Source organism: Vulpes vulpes, chromosome 1 (assembly GCF_048418805.1).
Source record: "Vulpes vulpes isolate BD-2025 chromosome 1, VulVul3, whole genome shotgun sequence".
NCBI classification, from domain to species: Eukaryota; Metazoa; Chordata; class Mammalia; order Carnivora; family Canidae; genus Vulpes; species Vulpes vulpes.
Window position 1 is genome coordinate 12,955,083 of NC_132780.1, and position 24,025 is coordinate 12,979,107.

A 24,025-nucleotide genomic window follows, 5' to 3' on the forward strand; every position below is an offset into this window, starting at 1 on the left:
GTGTTGGACATCAGGGCCTCTACTCTCCACTAGGTCGGTACATCCCTTCCCCTCAAGCTGTATTTTCCAGGCCATCCTCACCTGCCGCCGTGAGGAAGAGGTTTCTAAAATAGAGCGTTTGCTGTCAAGGAATGAATATATGTCTCCGTGCGGAGAGCTGCTTCTAAGGGCCAATTCCAATGGCTCTCCTCTTTGAATCTTTTCTCAATTTATTGCTCTTTAACATCACTAGATTCTCAAGATCTGTGAGCCTTCCCGATTGCACCGGAAAGACAGCGGCGAAATTCCCAACTTTAGCACGATCCTTGGCACACAGTAGGCCCTCATTAGATATGCAGCGAAGGAAAATGGTGGAAAGAGGGCCAGAAAGGAGGCTGACTAGATCTCTCTTTCTTCCTGAGAGTTGGCAGTTGGGGAGACCCCGCCTCCTTATTAGGATCCCCGGTCTCTGGCGGGCTGGAGCCAGAGGGGGGCGTGGCCATGCGGGGGCGGGGCCTGCGGAAAAGGCGGGCAGCTGACTGAGCGCTGATTGGCCGGCACTTTGGCGCGCTCCAGCAAAGGCCTTGTCGTGAGGCGCGAGGCCAAGCTCGAGCCGGGCTGGAAGACAGGGCGCGTCCCCAGGCGCGCTTGCGCACGGCCACTTGCACCCTGCCGTTTCCCCTCTCCAGTCTCGCGCCCAGCACACCTTGGCGGGAACTGCTGGGGGCGTGGCCTGGCCTCAGCTGCTCACTTTTGGTCTCCTCCACAGGCCTCGCGCAGGAGCCTCGAGCCAAGGGGATTCGCGCCCACCCCACTCCGGGGTGGGGAACGCAGTGGCTGAGGCCAGCCTGGGGCTCGCGCGCACCACCAGCCTCCCGGGACGCGCGCGAGACGCTATCTGATCGGGCTCCCGAGTGTGGGGCTGGCGTGAAACCAGAAGGGGGGGCCTCACGCCATTTTGCACGTCCTGAGGCGGGTGCTAGAGGCCGAGGAGAACGGGGCGGGGGACGCCCCGCCACCAACCCGCCAGAAGGGAGCCTGGGGTCCCCTCAGGAGCAGCAGTCTTTGGTCGTGGCCTCCCTCGGGGGCTCTCAGGAGGACAGGAAGGCGGGCGAGCCCGGTGCTCAGAGCGAGGCAGGCCAGGGGCAGCAGAGCTGGAGTTCGGGTTTGAGGCTGGGCCTGGGTTTGGGGATCTAGGCTCAAGTTGGAGATAGGGAGGGCTCTGTTTGAACAGTGTGGGGGCTTTAGGGTCATGAGATAGGATCTGGGATCTCCAGCTTTGTATCTGGATATAATTTGGATTAGAATCTGAAGGTGTTGGCTTTTGTGACTGGAAGCTTTCCTGTTGAAATCTGGAGATCGTAATTTTAGGATCTAGAAGGCTTAGTTGTGAGTTCTGGAATATAACTTGGGGGCCTGAGGTCTGATTTGGGAAGTTTGAAGCCTCAGGATAAATTCAAGTTCTAGAATCTCAGTATAGAGTATGAGGTATGAGGTTTAGGGCCTAGAGTCACAATTTGGGACTTTGAGGATTAAATTTTAGGGCCTGAAGTCCCCATGTTAAGTATGGGGCTTCAATTTTGAGACTCACATGTGAGATTTCAATTTTAGGGTTGGGAGGGACACAATTTGAAGGTCTGAAGTGGTGTTCAGGGGTCTAGAGATCTTTATTTTTGGACCCGAGGTCAATTTGGGAGACTGTTGTTTGCTCGGGATGGCGGGGTGGGGAGGGGAGATGGAGGACTTGGGTTTCTTACTTTAGGGTTTGGGTTCTCTGTTAAGGTTTGTAGTCTGTGATCTTAATGGGATTGCGATGGGGGTTGTCTTTGGAGATCAAAAGTGGACAGTTTGGAGGTCTAGAGTATCTCAATATTAGAGTTTAGGGTTTTTAGGCTTGGGAGGGCACCTTTTTGGGTTTTAGATCCTCACTTTGGGAGGTTAAAGTCATAGTTCTGGTGTCTTAACATCAAAGTCTAGAAGTCTCAAACCACGGTTTTCAGGTCTGACGGTCTAATATCTCAATGTTAAGACCAACGTTCTGAAGTTAAAGTTGGGGAATTTGCTGCTTTTAGTTTTGGATGCGGATCAAGACTTGACCCAAATTTACAATTTGGGATTCATGAACTTCAGTTTAGAGTTTAGGAGTTTGAATTTGGTGTCTGGGCCCATATTCTTAGGAGTTGGGGACTCTTGGGATCTCTGAGAGCTCAAAGGAACCACATGGGGAAAATGAAGGCTGCCCACCTTGTGGCCAATTACTCCTGGAATCCCAGAGGTAACTAATAATTCCTTCTTTTTCCCTCTTTGCAGATGTGGGGCTCCAGCAGAAACTTGTGTTCCCCTGAATGGCCCAGAGCCAGTTCCCTGGGTTCCAGTGACAGGTAAGGGCTCTCCCCTGCCTATCTCCCTTCCAGCTTTGTAAACTCTGGTTGAAAAATAACAATAATGTTTACTGAGCATTTACTGTTTGTTAGACTTTTGCTAAGCCCTTTTGTTTGTCCTTTAATCCTTACAACAACTCCACAAGGAAGTAGGTGCGAATATTACCACCATTTTTAAGATGAGAGAACTCTGGGTGATCGCCAAAGATCATCTCAGAGGCCCTGCAGGTTTTGACATTCTGAGTTTTGTAAATGCCCTGCCTTCCTTTCTTTGATTCATATATTCATTCATCAAGCACCTCCTAAGTGTTAGGAATCTCATAGAAGGGATGTTCACAGCAAATGGAGAGTCCGATCAGATTTCTCCTTCCCTCCCAAGCCTGGATAAAGAAAAGAGAGCCAGAGTTCATCTTATTCTCACTATCTCCCCTAATGACTTACTGTCCATCCATCTCTTCATTCATTTATTAACTTCCAATTTAAGCATCTGCTTTGTTCAGGTTCTCTACTTAGGTACTGTGCTCAGAAGGAGCACGATGAAGAAAATGAAGAAGGCCTGTCCCGTGCAGCCCATTCCTCCTGGAATCCCAGAGGTTACCAACAATTGGGAGGGAGTCTTTCCCCCCTTTCTAGATGTGGGGAGGGGTCACTATATTAATAAAGACTCTTAGTTGCAAGTAACAGAAACCTAGCTAAGACCAGCTTAAGCATAAAAGGAGATTCATCAGGTCATTTGAACTAAAAATTCAGGGGCATCAAGCTTGGCTGGTTCTGGGTGAGGGCTAAATAATGTTGCCAGGAACCTGCCTCTCTTGGCTCTGTTGTTGCCCTGTGTTGGCTTCCTTCTCAAGCAGGCCTTCCCTTTGTGAGGGCAAGATAGCTCCCAGAAGCTCCAGGGCCACATCCTACTAGCCTGAAAACCCCAGCAGAGAGTCTCTTTTAGGAATCCCTTGATTCTGTTTGGCCAAACATGGGTTATGACCCCAATCCTGATCCAATCACTGTGACTCTTCCCAGTTGGACCTTAGTTCTGTGCTGCCTAGTGGTGCAGGAGGCTGGAATCAACCTCTCTGAACCACATGGACCCAGAGTGGGGGAGGGGTGGTTCCAAAGGAAAGTATTACCAGACAAGGGGGATTAACTGTTGGTCAACCAAAAACAATTTTATCAACTATAATTATCCAACACGGTACTTCCACTCCATTTGTCAACTTTCTAGCCACTTCCATTTTAGACATGAGTGAAAAACTGCCTCAGAGAGGTTAAAACATTTGTCTAAAGTCACACAGCAAGGGGCAGAGCTGGGATTTCAATTTGAGTCTGTCTTATTCAAATGCTAGAGCTTAAAACCAACTATTATGCTGCCTCTTGGGATCGTCCCCCATTATGTCCCACTTTAGGATAGCTTTTTTTTTGTTTTGTTTTAAGATTTTTATTTATTTATTCATGAGAGACACAGAGAGAGATAGAGAGGCAGAGACACAGGCAGAGGGAGAAGCAGGCTCCATCCAGGACTCCAGGATCATGCCCTGAGCCGAAGGCAGATGCTTTAACTGCTGAGCCACCCAGGCGTCCCTGGGACAGCTCTTATTCTTAAATCTCTGCACACATTAAAGCAAGTTAGGGTCTGGACCTTGGTTTTCTTTTATTTAATATGAGAAATTTTATTTAATATGAGCTGGCTTTTCCAGCTCCTGTAAAATAAACTAGGGAGGGCTCAGGCTGATTAGCTCAGGGAAGAGAAAACACTAAGTGCTGGTTGTTATTCTAGAAGCTAGGGATTTGGCCAGGGCCACATACAATTTATCATGGGCCCTAAGCAATTTTGCCTTCTTGGGCCCCTTCCTCCATTAAAAACATATTTAAAGTTTTAGTTTACAACAACATCAGCATAGATTTTATTTTTTTTAAGACTTTATTTATTCATGAGAGACACACAGAGAGAGATAGAGAGGCAGAGACACAGGCAGAGGGAGAAGCAGGCTCCATGCAGGCAGCCTGATGTGGGACTCAATCCCGGGTCTCCAGGATCACACCCTGGGTTGAAGGCAATGCTAAACTACTGAGCCACCCAGGCTGCCCATCAGCATAGATTTTAAAAGAAATTAAAACATTTTTAGGATGCCTGGCTGGCTCCGGCGGTGGAGCACGCGATTCTTGATCTCGGGGCTGTGAGTTCGAGCTCCACATTGGGTATACAGATTACTTAAAAATAAAATCTTTTTTTAAAAGATTTTATTGATTTATTCATGAGAGAGAGGCAGAGACATAAACAGAGGGATAAGCAGGCTCCCTGTGCAGACCCCTATGTGGGATTCCACCCCAGGACCATGGGATCATGCCCTGACCCAAAGGCAAATGTTCAACCACTGAACCACCCAGGTGCCCCAAAATAAAATCTTTAAAAAAGAAAAAGAGGGATCCCTGGGTGGCTCAGCGGTTTAGCTCCTGTCTTCTGCCCAGGGCATGACCCTGGAGACCCGGGATCGAGTCCCACATTAGGCTCCCTGCATGGAACCTGCTTCTCCCTGGGCCTGTGTCTGTGCCTCCCTCTCTCTGTGTCTTTCATGAATAATAAACAAAATCTTAAAAATAAATAAAGAAAAAAGAAAAAGAAAGAAAACATTTTTATGAGCTCTTAAAAGTGGCACCAGACAGGTACTGTGCTTACTGTGTCTAAAGGGTAAGTCAATCTATGATATGACAATTAATAAACTAGACAAAAATCCCTGCCCTGTGGTGTTTATAACAGAGAAAGAGGATTTCAGATTTTGATAAATAATACGGGGATGTGACCAAGAATATGCTTAGTTTGATCTGTTGGTCGTGAAAAGCCCCTCTGAGGAGGTTATATCTAGGCTAAATGCTGAATGGCAAAGAAAAAACCAGCCATACAACAATCAGGGCAAAAGAACATTCCAGGTGGAGGGAATAGGAAAGGCCCTAGGGCAGAAAGAAACTTGGCAGTTTAGAGAAACAGAAAAAGGACCCAAGTGGCTGGAGCTGGCCTGTTCCTTGAAGACCCAGAGGGCAGAGCTGGGATTGGTGAAAATTACAAATCTCATGAGGAAAGAACTTGTCTGAAACCAGAACCATCCAGCAAGGAAAGGGACGGCCTTGGGAGGAAGTACAGCTCCTGGAGGCCTCCGGCTCTAGGAGCACAGCCCAGGTCACACCTACTTAGGACTACTGCCTAGCAGATGCCAAGATTTTGTGATGCCTCGTCACCCTCTTCCTCCCTCAAATTTTTTCCCCCTGCAACTTCTGTGTTTGCACATAGAAGGCTCTCAATGCTTTGCCAAAACCCCAAGTAAACACCCAAGGACTACTGTAAGCAACTCTTTTTCTCAGACACGCTCAGGGAACACCTATCTCTTTAATAAGCCTGGATGCTTTTTCTTCCCTTGCTTTCTGTGTCCTCTCTCGCTGGGGCTTCCAGGGAGTCCTCTAGAACAGAAGGCAAGTGGTGTACAAAAAGTAAATATCAGGGCTACACAGGACTTTAAGAGTGCCCCCTACCTCGTTTACCTCCAAAGATAGCACCCCAATGCCCGTGCCTCTGAAAATTATGGTTTCAACCAGGAGGTAACTGGAGACCAGAGATTTGGGTTTGTTTGTTTTTTTTTCTCTTTCATTCCTTCATTTAGCTGACAAATATGTATAGTCTTCTATATTTGTAGTGGTTTTGAGAGGGGGCACTAATAGTATCATTCCCTGCATAAAGCCCCTTTGTGGTTTCCTGTTGGGCTTCAGATAAAAGCAAAACTTTTCTACTATGAGCCTCTGAGACCCTGCCTCATCTGGCCCCATCTCCTCCAGCCTTGTCTCACCCCACAAGACTCCTTGTTTACTGTATGCCAGAAACTGCAGCTCTAGTTCCTTTGAGTTCTCCATGCTTCCTCATGCCACAGGGCCTTTGCACAGGTTCCCTCTCTCCAAAATGTGCTTTTTCCCTCTTCACCTATGTATCTCCACTCATCTTTCAGAACTAATTCTGGCCAGGTTTACTTCCTGAGGGAAAACGTAGGGCAGCCCGGGTGGCTCAGCAGTTTAGCGCCGCCTTCAGCCCAGGGCATGATCCTGGAGACCCAGGATCAAGTCCCACATTGGGCTCCCTCTGCCTGTCTCTGCCTCGCTCTCTCTCTGTGTCTCTCATGAATAAATAAAATCTTAAAAAAAAAAAAATAGAGTGGCTCAAAGCCACCTGTTTCAAGCTTCCATAGCACCAAGCAGCACTTCTTTGTCTCCATCAGGGCCAACTTCCTGGGTGTGTGACTCATGCAGTTACAGAGGAGCCTGAGGCTTGGTTTAATGCCCTGTTCTCACCATCTTGAAATTCCTCATTTTTAAAAAGGGGGCCTCACATTTTCATTCATAAGGCTCCCCTCCCCAACAAGTTATATAGCTGGTTCTGGTCCTAATTGGAATTTTATGTTTGTTTGTGTGACAATTTGATTAATGACTTTATCCCTGACGGGACTGTGGGCACTTAGAAGGGGATTTTGGCTTTTATACTTTTATCCCCTCACCTAACAGCATTCCTGGCACATAGTAGGTGTTCCATGAGTAATTGCTGAATGAATGCATGAGAAAAATTATTTTAGGACTTCAGAGTTTGGTTAGGGAGATAAGTGCAGCTTCCACACTGCTCCCCCATCTCCTCGAGGGCAGTGACAATGATTTCTCTCTCCTTCCATGGGGTCCAACCCAGGGTCTGGCAAAGAAGAGGTGCCAGGTTGTGGGTGTGAGTAGGAACTAAACACCCCTGGATAATCAATAGAGTATTTTGGGTGTGGGCAGGCCGCAGGTGACAAAGTGTTATGGACATTCAGAACAGGAGAGGAGGGTGAGGGAGGTTGCCAGAGGTTTCCTGGGACAGGTGGCAATTGAACAGAGCCCTGAGGGAAGGTGACACAGGGACTGGTGGAGATGGGGATGTCTGGGCATTCCCAAGGGAGTCATGTGAGTAGTGGCAGTGGCCTGTAATTTGGGAGAGAGACTCCAATGTCTTTGTGTCCCCATCTGTCAAGAGAGAGGTAGAGGTGTATGTGGGGATGTATATTATAAATTATGAATTCAGGGATTAGATCCTGGAAGTTTTGCATTAGCCCAGGAGTCAACTTCTGTCATACCCTTTTTATTTATTTAGCAAATATTCGGTGAGTTCCCACAGTGTGCCAGACCCTGTTCTGGATGCTAGAGATACAGTGGTCCACGCCCCCTCCCCAGCTCTCAGAGAAATGTATGAGCATGGGGCTGAGGGCCCTTAGCAGTGGTACGTCATCTGTCCAGTGGAGTCAGAGCCAGTTGATTTGAGAGAACCAAAGAAAGTAAGAGATGAGACCCGTATGGTCAGTAGAGCCAGGTCTGGGGGGGCATTATAAGCCATGTTGAGTTTACACTTGGTCCTTAATAATAGGATGGTATCGAGAGGTTCGGAGCACTTATTAGGTAACTAGAGTATCAGGCTGTGTGCTGGGCGATTTCACACACACAGTCCTGTTGATAATCCTCTGAGCCTTAAGGGATATCCTCATTCCTATTGCACAGATGAGAAAACCGTGGCCAGATCTGCAGCTTCAGAGATCACCCTGGGTCTAGTAAACAGGCTGGATTGGAGGAGGCCAGGGAGGGGGCTGGGAGAGCTAGGGGGATGTCCACACGTGACCTAGGGCAGGGGCAGGGGCAGGAGAGAAGGGATTGGGAGGGGAATGGGCAAGATTTGATGAGACCTACGATGCCCAGGATTCTGTCTGGGGGCCTGGGGACATGGAGCCTCTCTGAGATGAGGAACATTAAGGCCAGTGGTTTGAGAATCAGGGGCCAGTTTCTGTTTCAGATGTCCTCACCAAAACCAGCTCTCGGCCCAAACCCGGAGGCAGAGGAAAAACCACACCAGCAAACTGCATGAACTGGCATTGTTGCTGCCTGTAGCCCTGAAGACGGGTATTAAGAAGCTCACCAAGGTATGGGGATTGAAGGAGAGAAGGCGGGAGGGTGAGGGGAGCAGGTCTGCAAATATCAGTACCCAGCTTACCCTCCCTTCTCCGGGGCCCCGATGTAGACCCTCTCAATGACAACGCTGAGATGGGCATGGTCCTGCCCAGAGTGGGCATTTCTGTGGTCCCACCACTAGGAGCCTTCAGGATCCTTTCTTGCAAAGGATGCAGGGGCAAGTGGGAGAGGGAAGATCTGCAAACCATGGGGTAAGGGCCATCACTTTGGAGTCAAACAGCCCTGGGTTCGAGCCCGATGGCCCGAAACGGCCGGACTCTGGGCAGGGCCCTCAGCCTATCAGCCTCTCAAGCGTCACGTTTCTCAGTCAAAACGAAGACAAATCTACTACCCAGAGATATTTTGAGGCCAGAATGACATATGAGCCATGACAGTCCTCAAAGAAATGTCAATTCCCTCACTAGGTCCCTAGTCCTGTGTCCTGGGGGCATCACCTCCACAAGGTAACAAGAGATAAAGCCACTCTGTATGTCCCCAGTGGCTGCTGGGGAAATGTTATACTGTGCTGAGCTGCCACCAGTGGGAACACTGTATAAAGGGATTCAGAGATCTTGAAGGCTTGGTGCCGTGTTTTCTTACCATAGTTCCTCTCATTCCGTCACATATTCACTCACTCATCATCAATTCTGGAAAGGTTGTTGGAGGTCAGAAGCCGAATGTTTTGGTTGCAACGGGGGAGCCAAAGGAACCCGCGACCGGCTCCTCATCCTCCGGGAACTCAGAATGTGGTCAGGACAATTAGGATTCGAACTTAAGAATAACTGACTCCCACCTAGAATGGGCTACCTGCCTTCCGAAAGGCTCAAGAGAGTGGGTGTTTGGGGAACAATGCCAGACCCCCACCCTAACCTCCTTGGTGCCTCCTACCTTCCATGGGTCACCACCAGGTTGTGTTGATTCTCCCTCCTACATGTCTCATGGCCTGTACCATAGCTTTCCGTAGCTGCTCTAACAAAGTGGCACATACTCAGTGGCTCGAAACAACGCAAATTTGTTCTCGCCCGGTTTGGAGGGCAGAGGCCCCAAATAAGCCACGCAGGTCTAAAATCAGGGTGTCAGCAGAGTTGGTCCTTCTCTAAGGCTCCCAGGGAGCATCCGTTTCCTTTCCCTTTGCCAACTTCTAGAAGCTGCCTGTGTTCTTTGGCTCACGGCCCCTTCAGAGCCAGCAGCATAACATCTTCCAAGCTGTCTCCTGCTCTTCTTCCACCTCCATCCTCACTTCACCTCTTTTCTGCCTTCGGCCTCTGGCCTCTTGCTTGTCAGGACCCCTGGGACCACACTGGGCCCAGTCGGTTAATCCAGAACAATCTCCCCATCTCAGGATCCTTACTCAGTCACATCTGCTATGTCCCCTTTGTTATATTCGGCAGCATACTCACAGGCCTCTGGGGTCGAGGACATGGACGTGCTCGGGGACAGACATTAAGCAGAACACCGCGGTGCTCAGAAATGCTTGAGGAATTTCTTCCTCTGTCCTCAAACATCTGTGTATGTGGTGTGCATAGGTACTGTAATAAACTCTTGGGAGGGGGGCAGAGATGACTGGGTCACAGTCCCCGCCCCAAAGGAGTGACAGTCGACTCAGGTGATGGGTGACATTTCATCACTGACCAGATGATCACCTCATGAACTTCTCCCCAGGCTTCAGGCTGCTTTCATCACCATCAATCCTCTGATGTCTCAATGATCCCTCTTCCTCTCCACCATCATCCTTTCTTAGGCTCCATCCTGAGACTCCTGTTCTAAATATAACCTGTGTCCTGGTCACTCCCCAGCCTCCCCATGAACCCGTCTGCCTGAAGCATGTCACCACGACCTGTGCCAAGGCTATGCGACATGCTCAGCCTGACGCTCAATGAATGGATTGAGCTGTTATGTGTTGCCTTTCCTATGTTTGCGTTTTAGGGTACGGCTTAGGTCTGTGTCATCCTTCCTCGCCATCCTGACTGATGAAGTGGGCTCCTGCCCCATATGGTCCTGGGAGTTCTTCTCCCTCTGACCATCAAAGCCCTCGGCACAATCCTGTGACTGTTTCTTTACCTCTGACCCATTTATTTATTTATTTATTTATTTATTTATTTATTTATTTATATTTATGATAGTCACACACAGAGAGAGAGAGAGAGGCAAAGACACAGGCAGAGGGAGAAGCAGGCTCCATGCACCGGGAGCCCGACGTGGGATTCGATCCCGGGTCTCCAGGATTGCGCCCTGGGCCAAAGGCAGGCGCTAAACCGCTGCACCACCCAGGGATCTCCCCTTTATTTTTTTATATATTTATTTTATTTATTCCTAAGAGACACAGGAAAGAGAGGCAGAGACATAGGCAGAGGGAAAAGCAGGCTCCCTGCGGGAAGCCTGATGTGGGACTCGATCCCAGGACTCTGGGATCACAACCCAAGCCAAAGGCAGACCTTCAACCACTGAGCCACCCAGGTGCCCTACCTCTGACCCCTTGAGATGAGGGGTTTTGTGAGGGGTAAGGACCATACTACCATACTGGAAACATCTCTATCCCTAGCATCTGTGGGGCCAGCACAGAGCAGACAACAACTACAACTTCTCCCAATTTACTGAGGGTTCTAGGTGTCAGATCCTGAGTGCCAAGCATTTTATATACATTTTTCTCATTTAACCCCCCCACCCCAAGGCTTGAGAGGTGCATCTGGGTGTGCTCATATTCCAGTGTGAGGACACTGATGCACAGAGGGGTCATGTTGCCCAGAGGACACGACTGGTTAATGGCAGAAAGAGTCACATGTGTGTCATTCCAAAGGTGCACATCCTCATCTGCTTGGTCACTCAACACTCAATAGGTGTTTTGTTGAATGAATGAATGAGCGAGAGTGAATTCCTTCAGCTGAGATACTTATAGGACCCGTCGATCTTCCCTTCAGAAGGTCTCTGGGATCTGAAACCTTGCTGTGGCCCACAAGCTAACCTTCCTGAAGCATCAATTACTGATCTCTAATTGGAATATACTGAATCCAATTACGTTCGGCATAAAACCTTTATATTATTAATAATAATGTTTCAAAAAAACATTTCATATTACTTTACAGATTATAGACACTTCAGCTTTAGTGCATGCCAATGATGTGCCAAGCCTGATGTTGGAGATAAAATGTCTGTCTGCTCTTGAAAATCCTGTGATCCGGTTTTCAGAGTTAGAAAAAGTTCTCATTTAATCCTTTGAGAACCTGATGAAAGTATTCTCATTCCATCATCGATGAAGTATTTATTAGGCAACTAGCGTATCAGGCTCTGTGCTGGGTGATTTCACACAAGCTAATTTATTCAGTCCTAACGATAATTGTCTGAGCCTCAAGAAATACTCTCATTTCCATTGCACAGATGAGAAAACTGAGGCTCAAAAAGCTAAAATGGCCTGCTCCCGATACACAGCCAGGAAGTGGCAGATTGGATCCAGGTCCGTCCAAAGTGACAGTCTCGGGATCCTTGGGTGGCGCAGCGGTTTGGCGCCTGCCTTTGGCCCAGGGCACGATCCTGGAGACCTGGGATCGAGTCCCACGTCGGGCTCCCGGTGCATGGAGCCTGCTTCTCCTTCTGCCTGTGTCTCTGCCTCTCTTTGTCTCTCTCTCTGTGTATGACTATCATAAATAAATTTTTAAAAAATAAAAAAAAAAAAAACAAAAACAAAGTGACAGTCTCCTGCCCATGTTCCTTAGTTAGATTATAGCTTCCTTCCATGGATCAGGTCACATTGTTTCAGTGACCATCAGTATTCAAGCTTATGAAGAGTTTCACACCAGTCCCTCTGTGGCACTATGTTTCCTCATCTAGGGTTTGGAAGATTGCTACTAACGGTTTTATTGGTGTTCTATAGATCCAGTTCAATCCAAGAAATACTTACTGGTGTTCTTCCCTCACCTCTTCACCAGGCTAATTCTTGTCATTCTTCTGGTCTCTGTTTAAATGCTAAAGGCCTGGGCACTGGGTAGCACAATCAATTAAGTGTCTAATTCTGTGGTTTCGGCTCAGGCTTGATCTCAGGGTTGTGGTCTTAGGGTCATGATCTCTGGGTTGTGAGATTGAGCCCCACGTCAAGCCACACGTTGGGCTCTGCACTCAGGGCAGAGTCTGCTTGGATCCTCTCTCTCCCTCTGCTCTTTCCCCCTCTCTAAATATATAAATCTTTTTTTAAAATGCTGGAGGTCTTTCCAGACACTCAAGTCCAATTTCAGAATCTCTTGTTACACTCTTATTCATAATGCTTATCACACCATTGATAATTTTGTATGACTTACAAATTTACTGTCACTGTCCTCACTAGATTATACATTCCAGGGGCAGCCCAGGTGGCTCAGCGGTTTAGCACCACCTTCAGCCCAGGGTGTGATCCTGGAGACCCCAGATCAAGTCCCACATCAGGCTCCCTGCATGGAGCCTGCTTCTTCCTCTGCCTGTGTCTGTGCCTTTCTCTCTCTCTCTCTCTCTCTCTCTCTCTCTCTCTGTGTGTGTCTCTCATGAATAAATAAGTAAAATATTAAAAAAAATAGATTATACATTCCATGAAGGCAAACAAAAGCATTTCTGGTTCACCCCTACATACCTGGCCCTCGGTGGGTAGTAGTTTTTTTAGCTTTGTGTCTCTGGTACTGACTTAGTACTGGGTGGCTGACTGGGTGATGCCTGGTGGGCCGAAGGCATCGTGCTCAGTGCCAGTGAGGAGATAATCCTCAGCGATCACTGGCTAAGCCACCTCTTGATTCTGTGAGCGAGGGATACAGAAATCACTTAGCTACAAGCCTCTACCCTCAACTAGTTCAAAGTCAATGAGAGAGAATAATGCATGAACAGATAATTATAAAATAGGCTCAGGGCATTACAAGAGTGCTGAGGAGGGACATCTGACCAAGCCTGCGTAAGAGGGGTCAGGGAGGTGGGAAAGCTTCTGGAAGGGGAGACCACTGTGCTAAGGCTCAGAGGAGGATAAGTCTGGGGGAGGTGGAGGCCTGCGGGGGAAGGGGATAGCTTTGCAGATAGAGAATACAGCATGTGAAAAAAAAAAAAAAAAGAGAGAGAGAGAGAGAGAATACAGCATGTGCAAAGGGCCAGGGCTGGTAAACCAAACAGTATGTATTGAAAAAACGGCCAGGAAGAAGGCAGCCTGAGTTCAGATCCTAGCTCTGCCCCTTCCTCTCTAACCTTAGCAAATGACACCACCACTCTGAGCCTCAGTTTCCTTAGCTATAACAAATCCCTCCCTGAGTTACAGCAAGGTATAAACAGAATAGAAGTATGTCTGCCAATGGAGGAATTGTTGGGGTGGGGAGTGGGCTCCCCAGCAGCCTCACATTGTCTTGGCCCCCCATTCTTGTGCCCAATCCTGTCTTTCTTTTGGGAGCAGAAGGAGATTCTGCTGCATGTCCTGCATTACATTCAGTACCTCCAGAGAAGCATCGATGTGGCCAAGGCCTTGCTCAAATTCCACACCACCAATGGAGAAGGCGGACGTGGGGGTGAGTGCAGTCACCATGGCCCAGGCCTGCTACATACCAAGCACTGTTCTGGCTGTCAGGGACACCAACTTACTTACATGATGAATGAGCCCAGGTCCCCAGGGATCCCAGAGCCTTGCAGAGCAGACAAAGTCAGAGAGACGTGCAAGATGCTGTGACCTCAGAGAAGGAGTGTCTGGGGCCTTGCACCTGGGCCTGTGCAAATAGTAGCAGGGGGCGCCCCGGCAGGCCAGAGCAGCAGTGAGCAGAATGCAAGCCCGAGAGGATGTGTGTGGAATGTCTGGGACAGATAGGCAGTTGGTGTGCTTGGAGGGACTGTCGCATCAAGACGATATGTACAGGCTCATGAACCAGGTCCTGATGCAAACACGTGTCTTGTGACCTTAACTTCTCTGTGCCTGAGTTTGCTCAGCTGCAAAATGAAACCAATACTAGTATACCCAACCCTTGAGCAACCCGGGTTTGAACAGCACAGGCCCACTTACACACAGATGTGTTTAGATAAATCCAGTCAATACAGTCCTGTAAAGCCTTTTTCCTTATGAGTTTTTTTTTAACACTCACTTTTCTCTAGCTTACTTTATTGTACAAATACAGTATATAACACATATAATGTACTAAATATACGCTAATCACCTGTTTATGTTATTGGTAAGGATTCTGGTCAACAGTAGGCTATTAATAGTCAGATTTTGGAGGAGTCAGAATTAGAGGGGGATTTTCCACAGCACGGGGTTCAGCTCCCCTAAACCCTGCTTGTTCTAGGGTCACTGTACTTCCTTTCTGTGTTTGTCGTGAGGATTAAATGAGTTAGTACCCATGGAAAGTGCTGTCACCTGGTGCCTGTGACAAGTTGGTCATCCAGTGCTGCATGATGTGCTGGGTGCTGTCGCTGTCGCTGGCATGACAAATCCATAGGTGGGAGTGAGGGGAGGTGAGGCAGGTACCAGACCCTGCAGGGCTTTGAGTGCCTGGCTAAGGGAGGGAGACCAAGATGAGAAAAACTGGTGGACTTTTAAAAGCTGGGGAAAGCCACGATCAGATTTTTTTTTTTTTTTTTTTTTTTTTTTTTTAGGAAGAGGTGCCTGATATCTAGTGAGCAGGGTTGATTATTAATTGGTTGTTGGTTATTAGAGTCAGGGAGGTCAGTAGGAAGGCCTTTGGGAGTGATCTGGACAGGAGACAGTGCGGTCTTACACTGTGGGTCAGGCTGTGGACAGAAGTGGTACCTTTGGGCGAGGTTAATGAGGGAGAACTGAGAGGCCTGATGGAGAGGCCCTGGGTGAGCCAGGATGGGTGGCCTTCACTGCTCTGTGGAAGGTAGGAAGAGGAATTGGTTTGGGATGCTGATGGTGGGGAAGCATTTGGGAAGCGTTGAGTCTATCTTCCTTCTTGGCCAACCCAGAATGGTCCTGTGGGAACCTGAATTTTCACCCTGTAACCTCTGCTGCCTGGCCGAGCAACCTCAGACCAGTGCAGTCTCCTCCTGGGAGCTCAGTTTCCACATTTGTAAAGTCAGCTTGGAGACCAGAGCTGTCCAGCCCTCTGCCCAGGATTGGGAAGCATGGTCTGGAAGGAGGAGATGGGACAGCATGAGTTTGAGGACTTTTAACCTGACTCTTTCTCCAGGCTGTGCAGGTCGGAACTCGGCTTCAGGCCCAATGCGGCGGCGACACTCCACCCCTTCAAGCTCCCCACACTCTCGGAAGTCCCGTCTTCAGGGAGCCTGCCGGAAACCCCGGAAGAAGAAACTGACAGGGCTTTCAGGTACAAGTGAGGCTGGACAGGAAGCCAGGTCACATGGGAGCAAAGCTCCTTTTCCAGAGCCGTCTTACTCCAAGGAGTCCAGTCAGCTACCCAGAGCCCCCTAACAGCACTTTACAGTGAGACCTATCTGGTTCAGCTCCCGGCCCCTCATCTCACTAGCTCTGGGGCCTGGCATGGTTGCTTTCCTTCTCTGAGCCTCTGCTTCCTGGGGGTGGACACAGGCTGATCTTAAAGAGCCTGCATCCACACCCCTGGAGCAATGCTGAGTGGAGAGGCACACAGTCAATGCTCAGTGATTGTAAGCTGCTGTTAGCACTTAACTGTCTTTACAATCAGTCATCCATCCTGGGCCAGGGCATCAGGGAGCATGGGATGATGGAAAGACCTGAGTGTGGAAAGCAAGCATCCTCAGGCCAACCTCTGTCTTGCTACTAATGGACCACATGTCCCTTCCCATCTGCAAGCCTCAGTTGACTTGTCTTTAAAATGGGAGTTGTGGGGATCCCTGGGTGGCGCAGCGGTTTGGCGCCTGCCTTTGGCCCGGGGCGCGATCCTGGAGACCCGGGATCGAATCCCACGTCAGGCTCCCGGTGCATGGAGCCTGCTTCTCCCTCTGCCTATGTCTCTGCTTCTCTCTCTCTCACTGTGTGCCTATCATAAATAAATAAAAATTAAAAAAAAAAATAAATAAAATGGGAGTTGTGACCTAATCAATGATTTCCAGTCTTGGCTGCATATTCCTTTGACTCATCCAGGGTACTGTAAAGAATGCCTATGCCTAAAAATTAAAAAAAAAAAAAAAAGAGGGATCCCTGGGTGGCGCAGCGGTTTAGCGCCTGCCTTTGGCCCAGGGCGCGATCCTGGAGACCCGGGATCGAATCCCACGTCGGGCTCCCGGTGCATGGAGCCTGCTTCTCCCTCTGCCTGTGTCTCTGCTTCTCTCTCTCTCACTGTGTGCCTATCATAAATAAATAAAAAATTAAAAAAAAAAAAAAAGAATGCCTATGCCTAAACCTCACACTCAGAAAGTCAGGTTCAGTGGCCTTGGGTGGAGCCTGGGCATCAGTATTTTCTCTGAGCTTGTAAGGTGATTTGAACGTGTGGATGGGGAAGGGAGCTTCGGTTGAGATGCTCTAACTGAGGATCCAGGCTTACCTGGGAAGGGCTGGTGAATGACCAGGCTAGACAAAGTTTGGAAGAGGCTGTGGGGCCCAGAGCAAAGATGCCCCCAACCTGAGCCATGTTCTGGGCCCCTTCTGACACTTGTCTATCTGCTCCCCCAGAACACCAGACCCGGGCCCAGAACCCTCGCCGCTCTCTGGCCCTGGACAAGCCCAAGAAATGGATGACCCTATCTCCAGAGCAGCAAGGAAGAAATGCGGTGGGGACTGCCACCCCTTCAAGATGTGCCGGCTCCTGCTGTCACCCCAAAGTTGCATCATCCCTGCCTCAAGGTGACAGAAAGGGAGGACAGCTGACGTTGCTGGACATGGCTGAGAACAGTATCCACTGTGACTTCTCAGGTTGCTCCCTTCCCTCACCATTAACTTAGTCATTTATACACTACCTGTCAGGCACCTGCTGTCTTCCGAGCCCAGTCGAGCAGCTGGGGATTCCGAGGTGGACAAGAGAGACGCTGTCTTGGGCCTCTCTCCCATTGTCTTCTTCCCTTCGGGCCCCATTGTGGACGGAAGGGTAGGACGGCATCAGCGTGGCCCTCGTGCAAGGCTGTGGGTCACAGAACCGGAGGAAGGCAGGCAGTCGCTCTTGTGACTCCTATCCCTGGGCCATCTTGAAAGGGTGTGGTGACACCCAGCAGAGCACCAGGCGAGACTGGGGCACTTGGCAGGCAACAGATGCCCCAAGCCATCCTGTCCCCTACCTGCTCACCCTGAGCATCTCTGGACCAGGCCGTGTGCAAGAGCTGGAGTCCAAGGTGACCCAGATTTCCCGTGGTTGCTGAGGAGGCCGTGAGAGCCCAGAGGAGGCCCCTGACCCACCAGGGGAGGAAGGGCTTTTCAGCCCTTCTGCCAGTTGTATGACCTCGGGCAAGTTACTTGGTATCTCAGTGTCTCAGTTGGGTCTAATAATGGTACCCTGCAGCAAAGGGCTACTGAATAGTCTATGCAACGCCTAAAACCGAGCTGGCGTGGGAAGCCCTCTCTGCTTGTTTGCTCTCATCGTCTTCATCGACATTATTCCACTGCAGGACTTTGGCTTCCTCACAGCTTCTGAGAGGGACATGGGGTTCCAGAAACCAAGGGATCATTCGGGGCACCCCGTAGCCTCACACAGAGGCCCCGCAGCCTGAGGTCTTAGGAGGGAGGCAGAGGCTGTGCCAGACGGTAGCACCTCTCCACCCTTGTATGTGTGACTCCCGGGATTAGTTCCAAGCACAGAAGTAAGCATCCCGACTTGCCCCCGGCCCCTGCCCCACAGGCTGCTGTTGCAGAATCGGTGGCCCGGGTGATGGCCTCTATTGTGCCTTCAAGGCCCAGCAAGGGGCCGAAAGGATCCATTTTCTCAACAGGACCCAGCCCCATCCCAGGTAAGGGAACCCCAAGGGCTCTGAGTGGAGGAGGCTGAGGCGTCTGGTCTGGGATGGCTGAGGGGTAGTGAGAAATGAGCTCAATTTACATCCTCTCTGGCATCTGTGGAGAGAGCACAATGGACCTGGCTTCATACAGGTGGCAGAGGCTCAAAGGAGAGCCTTGCTTCTGGGCCATCCTTGCAGAGTTGCAGCCCCTGGCCAGCCTCCCTGCCTCCGATTTCATCCTTCCAGCTCGTCCTCCCTAGCTGCCTGAGGGACGGTCATGACAGTTCATGGCTTTAAGCTCTCCCAAGTGCCCATGGGGCAGAGCCCAAATATCTTAGTTGGCATCTGAGAACTTCTTGCCAGCCCCCTCCCCGTCCATCTCCCATGAATCTTACCCTTAACACCACTGAATATTCACCCTCCACAGGAGCCATGGCCTTGGCCCCTCCGGGCTTTTCACCCTCTGATTCCTCTTCCTGATGAGACTGCTTCTCTTGTCCACCTAGAAAACCACCACCCTTCAGGTTGAGCACAGTGTGGTCCTCCCCCAGACCACACCCCCTCTGTCCAACTGGAACCCACCCGGCCCCTCACAGCCCTGCTCCCCAGGTGGCAGCACATGATGACAGCTGCCTCTCCTCCCAGGCCTGGAGCCCCTTGAGGGCAGGTGCCTCAGCTGACTAAGCTTCCTGACTGCCCCCCTGCACCCCCCCAGCAGCCAGCACAGAGGGACCTCTATCTCATGGCACAGTGGGCAACACCCCGGGGGACATGGCTCGACCCAGGCTGCACAGCAGCTCCTGGCCCAGGGGTCCTGGTCTACCTCTTGAATTCCACCTCTTGCAGGCAGAAGCTGGTGTTCTATGATTCCAGTGAGGAGCTGGACAAGGACTCCCCAGATGCTGACCCTTGGCTTCCTGCCTGGACCCCGGAGGGCAGCCCCCATGGTGACCAAAACTCCATCTCTCCTCCTTGTCAGCTAGGGTGTGGCCCTTCCTGGGCACTTCCTTCTGAGCAGTACCGTGGTGGGAGGAGAGGGGGCCAGGGTCTAGACGTCTGGTGAGCATAGCGGTATGTAAGTGTACCTGCTGGTCTGTGCCAGCAGGTGCTCCTGCACACATTGCTTCTGTGGAGCCCAGACACTGCCTCAGAATCTTTCTTAACACAGAGCTCCAGGTAACCATAATCAGTCTATCCAGATTTGGCACACCAGATACTGATTTTTGTTGTTGTTGTTGCTGTTTTTTGGTCATCCATGACATAGCGCCAGGCATTGTGTCTCTTAATCTCCTCTCTGAAGCACTCAAAATGAACAATTGACAGAGTCACCCTTCCCTGACATCTAACATCATCTCCCCAAAGCCAGCTGCTGTGCTGGGGGAGAGGGTCATCTCTGACACATCCTGATGTTTCCTTTCCAGGGAGCCTGCTGGACTTGGGGCCTCCCCAGATTGCCAACTGGAGTGTGACAGGCCACCCAAGCGAGATCCTAGGGTTCAGCCCCTCCCTCTTCAGCTCCCCAGGAAAACTGCCGCCAGAACAGATCCTGGAGGATAGCACCGAGTTCCTGACCCAAGGTGAGCATCTGGGGGTGGACCTGACACTTGGTCCATTCAGAAAACATATGGTGATACTCACCAAGTGTGCCGCCCTGGGCCCGGGGTGCATCTCATCCAGGCCCCACCTCCAGAACCCCGTGGCCTTGTGGGGCAGTGGTCCTGGAAGCCCCTCAGCAAGGGGAAGCCTCCAGGAGCCCACGTCAGGGACCTATTCCCTCCGCTCAGCATGGAGGTGCCCCAGGGGACCTGGCCTGTGAGCCGGATTTGGACCTAAGACAGGAGATCCAGAGAAGGACAGCAGGAGATCCTGGATGGGACGGCGGGACGGAGCCTGGGTGCCTGGAGGGAGGTGTTTCCACTCCAGCTGGCATCCTGCGTTCCCTCCCCGACAGCTCTCTTTGAAGAAGTGTGGCTAGATCCCATGCCTTCACTTTCTGACAGCATGCTTGAGGCGCTACAGAACAAGGTAGGCATCTGTCCACAGACATGTCCATCCTTCTTTCCATGCACATCGCTTTCCTGCTTCACTGACTCATCCATTTCCACCACCAGCCAGCTGCCTCCCCCACCCTCTCACTGTCCATCTGCTCGCACCTCTCCTTGTCTTTCTGGAGACATGTCTACCGTCTGTGCCCCCATCTGCCCGCCCTTTGAACAGTCACTGCTGGCCCCCAGGCACCCCACTGTGTGCCGGGAACTCGGAAGGAACCAGGCACAGGATAAGAGCTAAAATCCAGGTGCCCATAAAAGACCCCACATAACTGTGAGCCAGGGTCTCCTGTGACCCCAGTCTACAGATGAGGAAACTGAAAACAGAATAAGCTCAATAATCCTCGGTTGGAAGGAGCCTCCCGACCGGGCCCCAGGGGTGAGCTCCAGCTGCCGTTCTCCCCAGCGGCTCATCGCCTGGCTGGCAGAGGTCCGCCCCAGCTCGGGTCCCCAGATGACTCTTCCTCCATCTCCGCTGCTTCCTCCGATGAGTAACTGAATCTGCACCAGAGACCAGAGTGGACACTCTTAGCAGAGCCCTTAGTAAGCGCCAGGCACTGTGCTAGGTGCTTCTCAGCCCTGCAAGCCTGTGTGGTGACCGCCACTCTGTAGGTGATCTCGATGCTCAGAGAAGTTAAGACTTGCCTGGGGCATCGGGGCTGCCAGACTCTGGCTTTAAGAGTTCCAGCCCCAGAATGGGGTTGCCAACCACCTGAGCCTCAGCCGGCCCTTCTCTGACCCACAGTGGGAACCTGGGAACATTTGCTTGAATGTCAGGGGTGATATGGACGAGATGGTCTTCGATTTGAGCTGTTTCTGATGCTCATGTTACGTCCTAGGAGAGCAGTGAGTGGGGATGTGAAGGGATGCCTTGGTCTCCCCTCACACCCCCTGGCTTTCTCCATCACCCCCCTCCACCGCAGGAGATGCCCTCAGAGGCCCCCGAAGATGCCCCTGACCCCCATGGCCTGTGCCAGTCCTCAGTGTCGCTAGACCACTGCTACCTGTCACTGAGCGAGAATAGCAAGGTGCCATCCAGCTCCAGCTCTGAAGACACGGACACTGAGTCGGGGTGGAAGCAGCAGGAGGTGAGGGGGGGCAGCCGCGGCAGTGGTGGGGTGGTTCCCCATCCCTGGCCTGCCCTCACCTCCCTGTCCCCCACCAGGACACTCAGGCCGACCCCGAGGGCCTGCCGTCCTCCAGTGACGAGGACGGAGACTGCACGTGGACCCCCACCCGGCGGACTACAACCCTGCCCACGGCTGGGAGGAAGGCCAAGAAGGGCCGTGCAGGCAGGGGCCCGACGAAGCCCAAGGAAAACAAGAAAGCCCCCTGCCAGCCCCAGATGAAGAAAAAGTGTGTCAACGGCTTCATCATGTTCTGCAGGATGAACCGGAAGCAGTACATCCGGTGGGTGGGGGTCCTTTTGGGCCCTGGGTGGGGCCTGACCTGCACCGTCCACCCCTCCCTGCCCCCAGAGTGTGTTGCTCCTGTCATCTGGCACGTTTGCCCCCCTCCAGACATGATCCCCTGACCCTTCCTCAGCCACATCCCTGCCCCCTGGTCCTGGAGCTGCAGTCAAAGCCTATGAATTGTAAGCAGCGAGACCCAACTCAGGCTTAAGAAAAGGGCTACCACAGCCTGAAAGAAGGGGAGGAGGTAGATTGCCCCCCGGTGGGCCTGGGCCTGGGGTTCAGATGATGCTAAGCCTCTGGAAGTTTCGTTCCTCTCTCCATTCTGCTCTCCTGGCTCGGCTCTATTCTCAAGAAGCACGTGGGGTGGGGTTGGGGAAGAGTCACCCTAAGGTCATGTCCAGCAAGCAACCCGGTGGGAGGAGAGCCCCTCGTTTCTGAGGTTTCTGGCCAAAGTTCTAGGGGCTGACTGGATAGATGAGGCACCCAGCCCTGAAGGTGGGGTTGGGGTTGGGTGGGGCCTCTCGATGCCCAGCAAAGAGCTGGTGCCCTGACAGGAAGTCCAGGCGCTGGCACCCGGAGCCATGGATACGGGTCTCCTACAGGCCCCGAGACATAGTTTCCCCTTCCCAACAACCAGTTCATCCAGCCCCCTGTGACGCCTCAGCACCAGGGCGTGTGCCCTGAGCTCCTTCGGGCCACAGTGTATAGAAGAGACCTGGATTCTCAGGCAGGAAAGCCAAGGCCCCGAGAGGGCAGGGGGCCTCCTGTGGTCAGACTGTTGGCCTTCGCCCAGACTGGGCTGCCCTGCAGGCCTCTCCTCACCCCTTCCCTCCTGTCCCAGAGCCTGTCCTGGGACCGCATCCACGGCTGCCACCAAGGAGCTGGCCCAGCTCTGGCGGGTGATGACCCAGCAGGAGCGGAGACCATACTGGTGAGGGGCCCCAGCCCAGAGGCGCGGGTGGCGGAGCAAAGGGGCCTCCGGGGCTCCTCGCTCCTGCTCTGATTTTCAGAGCCTCGGGCCTCATGATGTGGGAAACAGGTTGGAGTTTACTGGGGTGGAAGATGTGGGTGTTGAGAGCTCTTATGAAATCCGTGGGGCGGGGATGATGGCGGTAGGAGGTGCTCTACCTCTGCAGCGAGCTTGGAAGGGCAAATGGCCTCAGTCGGGACCCCTTGGGCCCCTCCTGCCACAGGGAGTTTCAGAGCAGGAAGCTGGGTTTCATTTCCCTGCCACTACCCCTCCGCCCTCCCTCCTGGCCCCTCCCTGCCACCCTCTCCTGTCCACGGTGGCACAGCTGCCACCTGCTCCTTTCTCACGGGCCCTGAAGCACACAGCCCTAGATCGACCTGTAGCAGGGGCAGGGAGGGCTCCGGCCCCATTGTACAGACGGGACTGGGAGGCCCAGGGGTTGCTCTGAGGGGGCCAAGGAAGGAATAGGCCCTTGCCACCTCCCCGTCAGCCCAGGTTCTGGGGGGTGAGCTAGGTACCCCAGAGGGGAAAGGAAGGAGTGCCCCCCCATCCACCCCCCTTTTGCCCCCAGCATCAAAGCTCGCAGGTTCAGCCTCCAGCACAACCGGATCGTGAAGCAGGACAGCTCCAGCAGTGAGGACGAGGACTGGGGGACCCCCAAGCCCTTCTACCAGCTGCTGGCCGAGAAGGCCCGCCGGTCCCCAGACCTGGCCTCTCAGCTGCCCCCTCAACACTACTGAGAGGGTGACCCCACCGCGCCCCCCCCACCCCCCGCCGGCCCTGGCCCTGCCGCTCCTGCGGCTCTGGTTTGCAACCAGGAGCCTGTGAAGAGGTTGTCCCTCCTGGGGCCTCACCCCTCCTGGAGCAGGTCCCCTCGGCCAGATCCTAGGCGGCTGAGAGGGGCGGATTCTTGGAGCCCGTTACTGTGTGCTTACTGTGTGCGTTTGCCTGGTGCTAGAGTGGCTGGGACTCGCCCTGCCTAGTCCACTGCCCTTCCCACGGCCCCTCCCCAGCCTGGGCTGCATCCTGGGAGCCGCAGAGGTGGCAGGAAGGGAGCCCTGTGGGAAAGGCAGCAAGGTGAAGTTTCAGAGAAGGGGTTTGCTGCGCCCACCCGAGTCCAGCCATTTCAACCCTGTTCATTCTTACTTCACCCCACTCCTCCCTCCCCTGTTCTATTTATAGATTATTTATTGTTTGCAACAAAATAAAGTGGAACCCTTGTTACCAGCAAGAAAGACCAGGCAGGCTCCTTTGGTCCCCTGCTTCCTCAGAACCTGGGAGGTGCGGGGGTGCCCCTTCTGCAGGACCCAGAGGCCCCAGGACCCGCAGCTTCTCAAGCGGTCAGCACAGAACTGACCTCCAGCCCACGGCCCCGTCAGGGAGCAGCCGTCAGAAAGCTCCAATCTCAGGTGGGCCTTCTTAGGGTTCAGT

The 24,025-nt window shown here is 52.1% G+C and overlaps 1 protein-coding gene across 1 annotated transcript; it reads left to right on the top strand.

Annotated features, from left to right (window-relative positions):
* Window positions 1–568: 568 nt before the first annotated feature.
* Window positions 569–23,829, top strand: MEIOSIN (meiosis initiator). Its single transcript, XM_072755116.1, has 14 exons — window positions 569–951; window positions 2,290–2,360; window positions 8,200–8,326; window positions 13,747–13,858; window positions 15,488–15,625; window positions 16,909–17,148; window positions 18,065–18,173; window positions 19,008–19,108; window positions 19,583–19,738; window positions 20,113–20,186; window positions 21,133–21,297; window positions 21,375–21,619; window positions 22,466–22,555; window positions 23,166–23,829. The coding sequence occupies exons 2-14, from the start codon at window positions 2,290–2,292 to the stop codon at window positions 23,332–23,334; spliced, it is 1,797 nt and encodes a 598-aa protein (XP_072611217.1). The 5' UTR covers window positions 569–951; the 3' UTR covers window positions 23,335–23,829.
* The last annotated feature ends 196 nt before the right edge of the window (window positions 23,830–24,025 follow it).